The following is a 15,120-nucleotide window of genomic DNA, read 5'->3' as shown; positions in this document are numbered from 1 at the left end:
ATTCATGCGATCCAGTGGATACTTGATAAACATACTGGCCATATTTAGCTAGTCTACAGTAAAAACACCAGTGAGTGCAGTAATGAAGGTCACTGTGTTGACCGTGGACATTCTCTGGAGTCCACTGTTTATGTATGACAAATGGGAGATTAACTGAGTCAGAACAGCGTCCAGGTGATGGGTGGCACCCGGGGTCACGTATGCAGGAGGTAGAACAATCACTCACTGACTCGCTATGACTTCTCCAGAGCGCCTCGTGTTGCACTCTCTCATGTCAGTTGTGGTGACTATCCAGAGCGACCTCCTATGTTGGAATGTGCGTTTTCGCTTGCATTCCTTCCATTATCAGCTTGTAGTTTCCGCACCTGCGTGTGAACACACGTCCCAGAGGGTCTGCGTTATATACATTTCATCATCCGCCCATTTCCGTGTGGACCTTTACACGTATGACTGTGCACAACACCAGTGCAGTCCAGTTGGTGGCGCTCTCATGTGTTAGTCCAAAGAGATCAACGGACATGATGGTGTCCATGGAACCTTGCTCAAAGAGAATTTGCTAAATGGAAAATGAGACTACGTGTGCTACTTGTGTGGAATGGTAGACTGATGCAGATCCTTAGAACCATAGATTTTCCACTATTTTCCACCACTAAAAGCTGGACAATCATAGTGTAAAAATAGTAATACTTGTAGTTGTTGTTGTGTTAGCTGGTCAAAGTGCAATAGCCTGGCCAGTGGACCTGCTCTAAGACTGTATTTAGAGACTAAAGCTGTTTAAGCAGTGTTCCTCGGTGAAAGTAAAGTGCTGCTTAGCTCATTATCCAATATTCCGGACCTTACATGTCCTTAGTGTGTCAAAGAACAGCAATGCTCTTTGTTTTTATCAAATTCCTCCTCACTGTCACAGTACCAATAGGCAGTTAAACCACCAAAACAAGGTAAAAATACCTACACATTTATCTGCTTTGTACCAAATTGAGATATACCAAACAAACTGGGGTTCTGAACTTGAGGGTGTACAGGGAATAAGGTCTGCACAGAATTAAACAGGTTTTTCTGCGTAGAGCTGGTGTGGCCTATAAGGAAATGAGAGGATGACAAAATGTGCGTCATGCTGACCCTTGCAGATGCCAAAAATATGAGACGGGCCTTATTCTCACTGGGGCTTTTTCTCGGTTTAATAAAGCTTAATTAAAAATAACAGATTATGCATCTTACTTTAAATAAAGGATTTATTTAAATCCTTTATGTGCTCCAAAAGTGTTGTTCTTTTTGTAAATGGAATATGGCGCCAATGTCTTTCTCTGTGTCACGTCGTTATTGTGCTATATCCTGATATATGAGATTTATGGGGGATATAAAGCTGCTCACAGGTTGTTTCTCTGAAGTTTTCTATTGAGATGTTTGGGCTTCTCAAAAGAAAGTGGTAATACACTGTAAATACACTTATTACATGCTTAAAATTCAGTTATTACCTTTCATTTTTTCAGATAATACCTGATATATTTCTTTGGCTTTTTATTATTAAAGTAAGGATATTCGTGTCTGTGTGTGTTGATAACAACAAAATTATGTATAAATATAGTAAAATTTAGCTTATAACACACTTAAAATTAAAGAGGTGCTATTATGGGACTTTTCTTTTTTTTAATATAATTTTGTTAATTCTGTAATATTTAAAGGGTGGTTTCAACCATTTTTTCTCCACTTGGTCAAATGAAGAATAAACCTAAAATCATTATGATGCTGCTGTGTTTGTTTAGTTCAGATTCAATTTGACCATTTTTTTTTCATTTATTTGATTTTTTTTCAGATCTGTTACTCATAAAACTTGACAGAAACACAGTAAGTAGATGTATGGCAGTGGAGGGTGTTTATTTTCTTTGTAGGAAGTGACTTTGACATCGATTTTTGTCAATTTTATTTATTTATTTCAATCCCAACGTCCTCTGTTGTTGGGGGGATGAGACATGTCCCACTGTCTGGTGATCGAATAACACATTTATCTCTGGAAATTATTTTTTTGGGTGAAGTGGCCCTTTAAAATAATAATAATACATATGATGATTATCAACACAGCCGTCTTTAAAACCAGGAAGAGTCTTCACAGATGCCTTCTCGCGATACGACGATATCCCAAATCTGTCTCATATCCCGATATGATATTGATGTATTGTCCATCTGTAACTGAGCTGTAGTGCTGCCCTTGAATACAGCTGTGAGCATGTGTAATAAATGACTCTCTGTTGTCTCTGCTCCACTTCACATCCCCCAGTGTCTGGTGCACACGGCAGTAACAGCCTCACTGATTGGTGGATGGAAGGAGGTGGTGGATTAATCAGAGGTTTGGTGGCCGACTCTTTTGTCCTGAAGGAGTCCCGTATTCAAAAACAGGGGGCTGTGTGTGTGTATGTCTGTGTGTGTGTGTGTGTGTAGCTGTTGCTAGACAGTCTTAAGTAGGGTTAGAGGAAGGTACTTAAAGGTTAAGCTTTAGTTTGCAGAGCAGAGGGAGTCTATTTAAAGGACACCACCTCCACCTCATTAATGATTCAACAACAGTTTGCCCCTCCCCCACGCCTCGTCAAGATCAGCTGGAGGAAGTTGTTGTCCGGCCAATGGGATTACAGCACCGGACTGAGTCTGTGTGTGTGTGTGTGCGTGTGTCTGTAGCTGAGAGGGAGAGTCAGCCTGGATGTGCAGCAGCAGCAGCAGCAGCAGCAGCTATGCCTCTGTTTGTATGTGTGTGTGCATGAAGGGAATGTAGGGCAGTCGCTTGTTTCTCTCTCCCTCTATCTTCTCTCCTGTCTGTCTTTGTTTCTGTGTTGCCGTTGCTGCAGTCGCCACGGTGACGGCTGCCTCGGCTCTGCTTTTGCAGAGGGCTCTGTCTCTGTGTCTCACCGTGTGTTGCCTGACATCAAGGATTTGCAGAGGGAACATGTTGCCTCCCTGAGGAACCATTGTCTGCATGAGGGTGTGTGTGTGATTGTGTGTGTGAGGTGGCTACAGGATCAAGACATGAATTCCTGTTGGAAAATGAAGATTCAGGTACAGAGCCTTGTTTTTGATGTTGTTCGTGTTTGCTGCTTTGTTGTTGATGATGATGTTGTGATTATTTTCATAGGTTCATGCTCCCGTTAGATTAACATTGTATCCACATGCATAGCTGATCATATTCGCGGCGCGTGCTTATTAAAATGGAAAAAGGGAGCTCATCGTTGTTTCCATTCACTGGTTGTTATGGTGAGGCCTTCTGTCTCCGTGGTGATGGCAGAGCGCTTCTGCTGCAGTAGCTGAAAGATGAAAGAGTTGCCAAGAATGTGTGTAGTTTTGTCTCTTTGTGTGTGTTTGTGTGTGTGAGTGAGTCTGAGAGGGAGTGATGAATAGAGAGCGAAATGAGAAAGGGTCAGAAAGGATCTGTCCCTACATCCTGTCAAGAAGACGGCGACACTATCGGAGCACAGTCTGTTGTTTTGGAAATGTGTTTATGAGCGGAGGGGACATAATGTTTGTTTCTTTGTGTGTATCTTTCATATGGGCTGTGTGTGCATGCATGATGTTTGTTTGTGTGTTTGTCTGAGAGAAGCATCTGCCACCTCCTCGTTGTGAAAGATTGACCCACTTTCTCCTGTGGTGAGTGGGAGGGGGGTGAGGAGAACTACAGTACATCACCAAGAAATGAGAACTTAAACTTCCTGTAAACAATGGTATCTTGATTGTCTGTGTAAACAGTTGTTTCCCCTTTGAACTGCTGCTTCATTTCTCAGGGCATGTTCTCACAGTGTTTGGTTACATATTACTGGACTACTAAATAAACCACATCTCATCAGATTATGGACACATGAACTCGCTCACCTCTCCTCTGTGCCCCCTAACCATACTTACTGGTGTGAAAGAGCAGCTCCTGCAGTCAGCTGCTGGTCTAGGTTTATTTGTTTCCAAATATAAACAAACACATTAAGACACTGTACACACACACACACACGTGTATATATATATATATGTGTGTATGTGTATATATACACACATATATATATATATATATATATATATATATATATATATATATATATATATATATATATATATATATGTGTGTATATATATATATATATATATATATATATATATGTGTGTATATATATATATATATATATATGTATATATATATATATACACATATATATATATATATATATAGATATTTCCTCCCTCAGTCCAAAGCTTAGTATAACACATCATCGACAAACGACAAATCAGGGCTTTGTGTCAAATCTGCAGCTGGAGGGAGGGAGGGAGGGAGGGAGGGAGGGGGAGATTAATGAAGTCACATGTCATGTAAGAGCTTAAAAACTGTTGGACAGAGTGGACGGATGGACACACAGAAAGAGAGAGAGAGAGACCAGGAAGACGGACAAAACAAGACAGGCTGGACAGGAGAGGATAGCAAGAGGGAGAGGGAATGTGATAATGGTTGTCTTCTAGTCGCAAAACAAACTTCCTTTTGTGCAGCGTGTGAAATTATTTACATGTCGACCACCGCCATGTCACTTCACAGGTGTCACCTGCACCCAGTTGACATCGTTCCAATACAAATAGTGCAACTGATGTGCTGTACATAGAGTTTATAGCTAACGCTAGTTTACCATATACATGATTGAACCTACAATAAAGAACATGTTTAAATGTAAATGCATACACATAACAGCTCTTATCTCAACTAGATAACACACAATATCAATTGTCAAATGAGAAATATAAGACGATAAAATATGATAAAACTTGATATGGTGATACCACATCGGATGGTGTCCACTCGTATTTGCTGTGCTTTATCGTCTATTGTCCTTTTAAATGGGAACATAATTTACAACGAAAACTAGAGACTGAAGCTCCTTAGGAAAACAGTTAAAGGCAGCGCTGAAAACTGAGCTCCTGTGCTGTTACTATTCTGAAGATTTTGTTTCAGAAATGTTCGTCTTGGCTGTTCAAATTCCCAGATGGCACTAAAGCTAATGCTTCTCTAAGCAGCTGCTAAGTGCTGCTAGCTGTAAAGAAGCAATTAGGTAAACTCGAGCCTCAAGCTGTTATTGCACTCTTGTTTTTTAAAAGTTTAAGGTCTCCACTTTAGTTTAAGTGGAACTTATTCCCCTGCTTTATTTTGCCGAGTACTGGTCAGTGTGTGTCTCGCGTTGCACTGCTAACGTGACCTCTTATTCCCTGTGAGTTTGTGTGTGTGTGTGTGTGTGTGTGTGTGTGTGACTGAAGGATTACATCACAGGGACTCAGGGTTCACACACACTGATGACGCATATTATTAGGAGACATTGTGCCAAGCTAATTAGCTGTAGCTTGAGTTTTTTCCCCTCCCACACAAATCATACATAATGCCTGATGTCATGCTAAAGAGTGAGACTCTGAGAAAATGTTCACTGTATAAAAAGTGACCGCCCTACCCTCGTATTGCATCTATATTGCAATATCTACTGTGTAAACAGACACAGCCACAGTGGGTCACCATCCACATCGTAACTGAATATAACCGTCACTATCTCCCCTTTCCATATCCTGTTTGGAAATGGTCATGTGATTATGGCCGAGATGAAGAGATATGATGGACAGACAGACAGGGATGAGGAGGAGGTGGAAAATGAGTGGACGCCACACACTCACATCCTGCTGATGAGAGCACAGACAGACGAGCTTGTTCTCACACACACACACACACACACAGGCTCATGTAAAAGCTTGTCGACTTGTACACAACCACAGACTCTGGGGGATTTTCCTGCTTCTCCTGCAGTCTCACTTTACATGCTGTAATGCATGATGTGGTTTTTGGTAAACGCACACACACACACACACACAGACACATTAGGGCTGCACAATATATTGAGAATGAACCGTCATTGCTATATCGATACGTATAATATGCATCACAAAAGACTAATTGAGCTGCAAGATGTACTGGATTTCTCTGCAAAAATGTAAATATTTTCCTCCACACTACAACATGCTCTTACCTCAGTGACCTCGTGTGCAGAAAAGTAAAAAGAAAATTGATTGGACAATTACGAGACACTGCTGTTGGATATAAATTATTGTGTTTACATTTATTTAAAATTGGCATTTTTCTATATTTATTTAACAATCCAGTTAGGAAAATGATTTAAATCAGCATTAAGATGTTCAGTTTTGTCAATGAAACCATGTTCTTGAAGTCTGTATAGGCTACTCCCTGTCTCATGGTAGCAGTGAACCCAAATTATTAAGACATTAACACCACATAGGGACAAAATTCATTCTTCAAAAGAATTTTGGCAAGATTGTATATTTTTATTCGATCTTGTATCCAGTTCAGCTCCTACAGTAAGGCTAAAACACACCGTGTACACACAAGTGTTGCACTCATACTGTTAAGCGCCAAAAATGTGCCTTTGAAACCCATTCAAAGTATACTACATGTATTTTATCTGGGTGTCAATAGGGCTTTTGTCTTGGAATTGAACATTTTTACTACTCTCCAGATGGTGTCATTTTGGCCGTATTCGGCAATAGACAAAAAAAAAACCATGCCATTTCCACTAGGTGGCACTGTCACAAGTATTGCTGCTAATCATTGACATATCCCATTGCTGTAATAATTCAAAACCAAAGAAATCTCATTCGTATGTAGTAGATTGAAAATAATTCATATTTTCTGTTCCAGTTCAATGAAAGTAGAATATAATAATATATAATATATTTAAAAAAGCACATTTTGTTGTGCTTAGCGGCGTGAGCGTGACTGTTATTAAACCCGGCCCTAAGGGTATGTATTTATATATGGAAAGCCATTATTGCAATATTCTACAATGTCACAGCATATTACCTGCACATATTGTTTTCCTAACATTGTGCAGCCTGAACAGACACTTAAAAAAATGCTGTGTGGCTGCAGGTTTTTCTCAGCTAAGAATATACTTTTGAAATAATAACAGTGTTGGACATAATGTACATAATGTAATAAGTAGAAAAGTGGAATGTGTAGGATAATGTGTTGAATACTAATTTGTGACTGTCAAGCTGTCCACTCATTGTTCTTCTTTTCCTGCTGAGCTGAGATTCCTCATGGAGCTTTGTTTCCCTGAGAGTCGGCCTGTGTTTCCTCCAACGTCTGCTCCTGATGGGACTCTTTGACATTTGAGTTTGATATTGCTTTTGCCGCATGGGTGAGTGGATGGGTGTATGAGTGTCGACACAATTGTGTGCACTGGCACTGGTGCGCATGCTCCAGCGCACCCAGCTGTATTTTTCAGGTTGAAAAGTGTTTATCGTCCCCATTTGACACTGTAATCACTTGATTTGTGTGACTTGACAAAGATTTCTCTCAGGAGTCGGGTCTACACGGAGAAGTCACAGTTATCTCAGCCTGGGAAAGAAATCTTGTGTCAGCTTGTCCTGCAACAATGTGGGCATTGGAGAAAAAACAAAGAAGTCGCCTTGTGTTTTTAGGTCTTGTGCCATTTATTTCAGGGGAAGTTGTCCTGTGTCTTCCTTCCTTCCTCTGGAGATTCACAGGCTTTTCCCTCCTTCCTATAGCTGTATTATGACTGTGTAATTGATATAAAAGGGGTTGTAGTTATCATTCTTTCTCTCTCCGTTGGCAAAATTGCTCATTTAAGAGTTAAACCTTGAATTACAGATTCACAAGTGCTGCATGCACTTTTCTTCGGCTGCCATAAAAGGCTGCCGTCTGTCTGGAAGTGACATCTGGTGTGTGATGTAAAGCCCTTTTAAAATGGTTTCATGCTGCGTACAAGCTTACATGATCTCGACACTACCATATTATCAATCTCGGCACAGGAAAGGTGAGGTTTACTGACTTCCAACGAATAATGATCGCAAACTAAGATTAAAAGGTTTCTTCTCTTGAGTGAATATAATTTAAACAGGTAGAGAACATAATATATGAGGTCAGCAGGTTCTGTGTATTAATCACAGCGTCCAAAATATGGGCACCACTCTGGCAGGTGCAACAAAGTGAAAATGAGGGTAAGGCGACAGTGTGTACACAGTGTGCAGAGGCTTTATTTACATCATCATATCTCAGCCCTTTGTGCCCGCAGGTGCTCGTAACAGCAACTGCACTACATTTGGATAACGCTGTCCTCTTTATTAATAGTTACAGACGGGGAAGTTGTAATGCTGCCCTCCACAGGTCGCAGTTATTAATCATAGTTCCGTTTTTGAGCACAGTCCTTCCCTTCAACACGGTTCATTTCGCTAATTTGATTTACACGAGAGCCACGATTGCACTTTCAATGGTCATAAAATCACCAATTAGATCAGAAAAAAAAGCAGCTTTAAATGTTTGATTTTAAATCAAGTGCATTATATATATATATAGTACATATATTATTTTCTATTTAATTTAGGGATTTCATTATTTTCGTTTAACACAGTTGTCAATGACAATTATTAGACGCTCGAGGTGAGTTTTAAGATGATGTTTTTAAACAGAGGTACAGTAGAGTGACGGTGTTCTACTGTGAACGTTTGAAAGAAAGGGATGAACACAACAATCAGCTTGGAAATCAAATCACTTCATAGCTGCAGTTTGTTCACACATACACACACACACACACAGACACACACAGAGTCGTCAGTCCATTAGTTTCCCTGAATTAATGCCTGCAGCAGTCCTCTCATTAGCGCTGTCTGATTGCTATCATTCATCGGCCACTCTCTCTCCTGCTGTGTGTATTTTCTTTGTCCTATAGCAGGAGATGATATAGTGAAATGTTTGGCACTTTTTCAACTGAGTCACTGCCACGTAAAACAGCTCTCTGTCTCTGTCTCTGTATGTTCGGGACACGCAGAAAAAAAGAGCTTCTTCTAAATGGTGTAAATTCAACTGCTGACATTTTGGAGATACAGTATATTGTGCACTTCCGGTGCCAAGGTATCCATCGCCCAGAACTACTTTTGACTGATTCATTCTGTCCTTGGCCTGACTTTTTTTTATCCCGCTGGCATCAGGAATAAAGATGCAATCACAGATTCCACCAATAATCATTCATAAATCTATTTTTCTATTTTTCCAAAACAGAGTGTTTGTTAATATAGCTGGAGTCTTTGGTTGGCTGTGAGGCAGAGGAAGATGAATTTGTCAGTTAGTTAAGTTGTTTGTCATATTCCGGGCAACAGAACGTCTTCATGAGGCTTCTTCATGTTTCTGGCAGAGTCTGATAGAAACCATGACAGACTACAATGCACTGTAGCCAAATGACTTTCTTTCACTAAGGATCCTCTGTCTTGCAAACTTGCAGCTGGAAAAAAAACCAAAGAGTTTCTTTACAAGTAAGAGCAGATGCAGCAGCTTCTCTGGTGGCAGGAAAATGCAGGTGGAGGGGCTTAATGAACAAGCTTGACGAACGGCTCTCATTTGCAACTCTCACCTCTCGTGTGCAGTTCAGTTTCATTGTCTGTGCCGTTGGAGCGAGAGAGCACAGATGGCCCGTCTGATGGAAAGTGTCAGGTTTGTGTTCTGACTCTGGTGTGAAATAGTTGCAGAGACCAGGAGGAAGTATCTGCTAACAAGAGACTCTTCACTGATGTAGAATTTGCAGGTGAAATAAAGAATCAACAGTTTATGTCATAACATTCAGTGTTTACACGTATAATCACGTTAATTACATCACGGCTGCACTGATTACAGTGCTTATCTTCATCTGTTGTGATAAAATTGACCTGAATAACACTGATTGTTTCATGTATTCCATAGAAAAGAAGCTTGTTGTTCACGTCTCTCCTCCCCTCCCTGTTCTAATGAGCTGACTTTGGTTACCTCAGTAATTAGATTTAACCACATGACTTAAATTTGACCAATCAAACTGTTGATGCTGTCGAGTCCAGCAAACACGTCATCGTCTCTCAGATCCTCTGAATCTCATGTCCCATCAACCACCCTCTGTGTCCCTCTGTGCGCGTCCTTAAAAAAAGACGTTTATATTACATATTTTCTGTCTGTGAATAGCAATTTAGTTCAGGCCTTGATTTGGCCAAGAGTAAAAAGGAAAAACATCAGGAATTCTCTATCACCATTAAGCACATATATTAAAAGAACCAGAAATTAATCACATTACCTGAAGAAATAGGTGGAATCAACATCCTGACGCTTGGTTCCTAAAAGATAAAGAAAGGATCTCAACCGTCACCTCTTCACCACTTCAGGGCAGACTTTAGTGTGTCTTTCTGACAGTTGGAAGATTTGACGAAGCTGCTGTTTGTTTGTAATAAGTCCCAACTGTGCACATTTTGCTTATTTGAATAGTTTTATTATCAGGGCTTGAACACCACACATTGATTAATGTGTGAACAAAAAAACGTGTCTGTTAAAGGCCTAAAATCTCTCTGACTGACATGTAAATTGTTGTTTGTAAAAGCGTTTTGTCTGACTGTCAAACCGCTTTACTGCGGTACTGAATGGAGAAAAACAGCAGATCTCCACATTTAAGAAGCTATTGAGTCTTCAGTCCAAAGCACTAATGTTGAAAAAGCTGAGTTTGGGAGAGAAAAAAAAAACCTCTAAAAAAGGAAAGTTTAACTTGTCATTTCTTTTGAGATTTTTGCATAGAAGTGAACTCTTTTGTCCCTGTGGACAGAGACCCGAGTCCTGAAGGACAGGGCAATCGCTCTGACTCTGACCTGTCCTCCTCTTGAACTCTACTTTTAATTATTTATTTTTTTCCTTTTATGAAGCGCTGGTTTTCAGAGTGGTCTGAAGGTTGTGTTATCGGTGAAGAGACACAGACACAGCAGACTGCGAAACCTGAGCCGCTCTTTATCAGAATTATGTATGAGCCCAAAAAAAAAAAAAAATCCTGGTTGTCTATAGTCTCATGTCGCGGCGGCAGTGAAGGTGACTGCTGGACCTCAAACTGTCAGTAACGCCGCTCAGAAGAGATGAGTTTCAGAGCAATGGGGTTAGTATGAAAGCGAGGACACACAGAAATGGTGCAGATGTCCTCATGTCCTGTAGTCTGCCTTCAGCCTCTGAGCTCTAATCACGGGTATCTATAAAAGTCATCGGCCTGCTCGCGACCTTGTTATTTTCCAGAAACAAATCTCCTTGTTACTCCCACTTTTTCATTCATTTCTTCAAGAAGGGAGGATTAAGGCCAAGGATCATCAGTTTGAGCTTTTCTTTTCGGCGAGCCTGTTATCCTGCCGGCCGTCTCCTCCGAGATGTGGCTTTTCATCGTTTTTGGCAATGACACTATTGATTTGCTGCACAAATTGCACCCACTGAGAGCTGCGTGCACCACTGTGTGTGAGGACGATGAAGATGTAATATGGCATGGAGATCTGTCTCATTGTAATCCACTAGTATCCAGAGAGTGAGGCAGATTTGCCTTGTTTTGCAGTTTGTTAAAGTACAAGTGGCACCAGACAAACTTTAGATGTGTTTCAGACGTGGTGACACTCACAGGAACACTCCCTCACTCACAGCAAAAACAAAAATAGCAACGAATAGCTGTCGCTTGACTGATTTATTAGTCAGTTTGGTTCATTGGCTGATTATTATTTAATTCATTAATTGAGCGAGTATTTATCTAAGTTTACACCTTTTTTCCTCTCAGAAACTTAATAAACGCTGCTACGTCTGTTGGATGTATTTACAGTCTGCAGTGTGGACAATGAATCACATTGGAGAGTCAGAAAACAAGTGTTATTCAATGAATGTTTATTCAAGTTAAGCAATTTTGTGGATGCCCTGTTGTTATGTGTCTGTGTTCTTTCAAATCAAATCACAAACGATTGGCAAAGGGCTGCATTGACTTAATAAGAAAAAAACCCAGATCTCTCCACCTCTGTTTGGTGAAAATTGTGGATGATAATAATAATAATAACCTTTCATTTATGTCAGTCAGCTGTTATTGTCAGCAGTGGCACCGTGAGTGCACTCAAAGCTGTAACTGTGGCCTCAGGTTTCTAAACTTCACAGTTTGATTTTACACGCCTTCAACTGTTTCATGTGTGTTTTCTCACCTTAAAAAAGCACTCGAGACTGAGACTGTGGTGCACAGCCAGTGCAGCTGATCACAGATGGATGACAAAATATAGCTTATTTTTAAAGTTTGGGGTCTTCTTCTATTTTATTTCTGTGTGTGTAAGTATTTGCACCACACTACAAGCAGTAACTATGCAACAGTGTGATAATAGACAATATCTTTACTTTAATACCACAGAGGTCTTGATGTCTTTAAAAATGTGTGCAGTCAGAGAGACAGCCATTATTGTGAGCACAATATAAAGAGAAGAGAATTTCTTCACATTTGGTCTCGGGAATGTTAGAGGTCACGGCCACGACAACCTCTCAAATCTGTTTTTGGCCGTAACTCAAGAAAGATGTGTGTGTGTGTGTGTGTGTGTGTGTGTGTGCTCGTAAATCCACGGCTAGAACGGCAAGAACACATAGTAAGAGGTTGGCAGATGAATACATTAGGTGAGTACAGTTTGACATCAGAGAAAATGGCCTTGCACCTGACATTTATTGAATCTAAGTGGCAAAAAATTGCATATATAGATGGATAGAGATGTGTTTTCCTCCTTTCCTGTAAACGCAGGTTATGCCATCAGTGTTTATATGATGTTATCTTTAATGTCCTCCAGCGTCTAGTTGTAGAACAGGGAAATAAGATTGAAGATGGAAGCAAGCAGAGAGAGAGAGAGACTTTGTTACATGCCCCTAGTCCTCTGTTACCATGGCAACTGGTCACAGCTAGGAATTGAATTGCTTCAGTAATTAACATGGGAAACATTTTGTGTTGTCTTTTTGTTGTATCATTGCGTGAGTGCATGCGTGTGTCGAGAGTGTGAGAGCCTGCATGTGGCTGAATTTTCATCCACTGAAATATCTGTCAAAACTTATCTTAACTGAAGGACCTGTACTGTATATAGAGTTGGTTTAGGTGCAGTGGAACAGTAAATAGGAGCATTGCATTTAGACGGCAGCTTTATAGGTTCAATTCTGGGTTTCTGGTATAATAAAGCTGCAGTGTTTGTTGTGCTGTGTGCAGTAAGATGAGGTGGCGGTCAATAGAGGCCCCCACAGTGAGTTTATGTCCCGAACTGTGTAATCTCTTTTTGCTTTTATGTATACAATTAAAATGACTCGTTCCAAAGAGCTTATTTCCATTTGTCAGGCCTGGTTTGAACTCCGTATTATGTAACTGTGATTGATTACTCATTAAAGAACCACATGAAGCTTTAATGCCAGCTCTGAACGCCAGTGTCTGCGCGCGTCGCCAATGCAAGCAGACGACAGGAAACTCAGAGGAAACCGAGGATCATTACGGCCGCGAGACAGAACCCGACTGTGCCGAGTGCTGGAAGGATTTTCCTGTTCCGCTCCCCGGGTCGTCGCACAAATATTGAGACACCGTTTGATGTGGAGTTTGAACGGATGTGTTGCGTATAATGGGCTCGGCTACATTTTGTCTGGACCGAGACAAACTCGATTTACGCCTGTAAGATGCCCAACAGCTCAGGCTCACTCTGGCCCGAGCTTTGATGCCCTCATTAGATGGAGATAAACTGTGAATCAGTCCCACCTGTTCCTGTTGAAACCTAACAATAGTTGAGTTACCGTATCTTCACCATAACATTTTTTCATTATCTTATAATCTGCTCTTAGATTCCACTGCTTGTATTGTGGCTCCGAGGGTAGCAGTGTCTCTTGTGTTGTCGCCGCTTTAATCCAGCCTGAACAATCTTAATTCTACTTATTAAATACATTTCCATATTACTTGCCTGGAATCACTCACGGCACCCAGAGGATGCAGCACAATATTTGCTTCAGTTGGTCAAATGTTAATTATGTGCTTAAGTTGAGCAGTCCTTGTACAGCCTCCATTCATTATGAGCACAATGTGATGTGGTGAACAATGTAATTACGAGGCAGCCTGTGTTGCATGCATGTGCAGCTTTACAGGAATTGTTTATTTCTCTGTGTCTCACGGCGGCTGTCGTTGTTTTGTTTGTTTTTCTCCTCCGCAGAATGAAAAGCCTCTGGGTCATTCTGCAAGCAGGTCCAGCAATATCTCAAAGGTGAGCAAAGCTTCACACGTGTAATTCAGAAAGCGCACACATTTAAAACACACACACATGCTGTACAATTTAAAACAAAACAAAGCATATACATTGAAAGCAACAGACAACGGCCACTTTAAAGCTGCAATGCAGAGCCTGAAAACAGGCAGAACTATTAAGATCTGACTGAGGGAGCGTTTGTGCGTATACAGCAGCAGTGCAGGAGCGGGTGGAGTGGAGCGTTTATCCTGTTAAACTGCAGAAGGACTTGGTGTCTTTGTGTTTTCAGTCATACTCCAACCTGTTTTGCAAAATGACATCTCAGCGCCAATGCACTGAGAAACACAGAGATAGGTTCATATTTAAAAGCTGCACACTTCAGTTGTAAAGACGTGAGATTTAAACACAGCAGCGAGTCTGGAGGCCCTGATCGCAAATGCTCTAGATCTAAGAATGAAGGTATCAGATGAAGCTCGGGGAGCAGGAAGTGGTACACGGAGTTAGAAGTTCAGCTGGATAACCTGAAGCAAGACTTTAAAAGTTTAGAACACGATCTTAAAGTCAATTCTAAAAGCTAGAGGCTGTGGTTGTGCAAACGCTGGAGTCTGTGTTGAGTTGGAGACAGAGATAGAGAGCAGCTAATGGATGCTTCTATCACATCGCATCGCTCTCTAATCACTACTCCTCTTTCATCATTTCTTTAGGAAGCAGATTGTGTCTTCACTGCACAAACCTCTGTGCTCCGCGACTCCTGTCTTTTCTACATTTTCTCACCTTCTTTCCTCCCTCCTCCCTTTCTCCAGCTAAGGCTGCGGCCTGCATCACATGTAGCTTCAGGGCTTCCACGCTCGCTCTCCTGAGCCTCTGATGGGATAAACCCCGTTGCTTGTGCTAATAGATGTCACGGCCACCTCATTACCATGAAGTGCTCTGACAATAATGTTTAATCCACAAGCCGGTAGCACTTAGATAATAGATCTGATGATACTGACAATGGCTTTCATATGTGCACTGCAGACATTGTTTTAGCCTTTATGCTAATCGGGA

The 15,120-nt window shown here is 40.9% G+C and overlaps 1 protein-coding gene across 5 annotated transcripts in view; it reads left to right on the top strand.

The window, feature by feature from the left end:
- march8 (membrane-associated ring finger (C3HC4) 8) overlaps nucleotides 1-15,120 on the top strand; it is an 85,243-nt gene that overhangs the window by 42,895 nt on the left and 27,228 nt on the right. For 4 of the 5 annotated variants that reach the window (XM_044045144.1, XM_044045142.1, XM_044045147.1 and 1 more), the window contains exon 3: nucleotides 14,041-14,091. In XM_044045144.1, the coding sequence (XP_043901079.1) occupies nucleotides 14,041-14,091 (51 nt within the window). Of the gene's footprint in view, nucleotides 1-2,388; nucleotides 3,046-14,040; nucleotides 14,092-15,120 lie in introns of those variants that run through there. The other variant, XM_044045145.1, reaches the window with a different exon arrangement.

This window comes from Solea senegalensis, linkage group LG15, assembly GCF_019176455.1.
Source record: "Solea senegalensis isolate Sse05_10M linkage group LG15, IFAPA_SoseM_1, whole genome shotgun sequence".
NCBI lineage: Eukaryota > Metazoa > Chordata > Actinopteri > Pleuronectiformes > Soleidae > Solea > Solea senegalensis.
The sequence above is the reverse complement of the archived record's forward strand: the minus strand, read 5'-3'. Positions and strand labels throughout refer to the sequence as shown.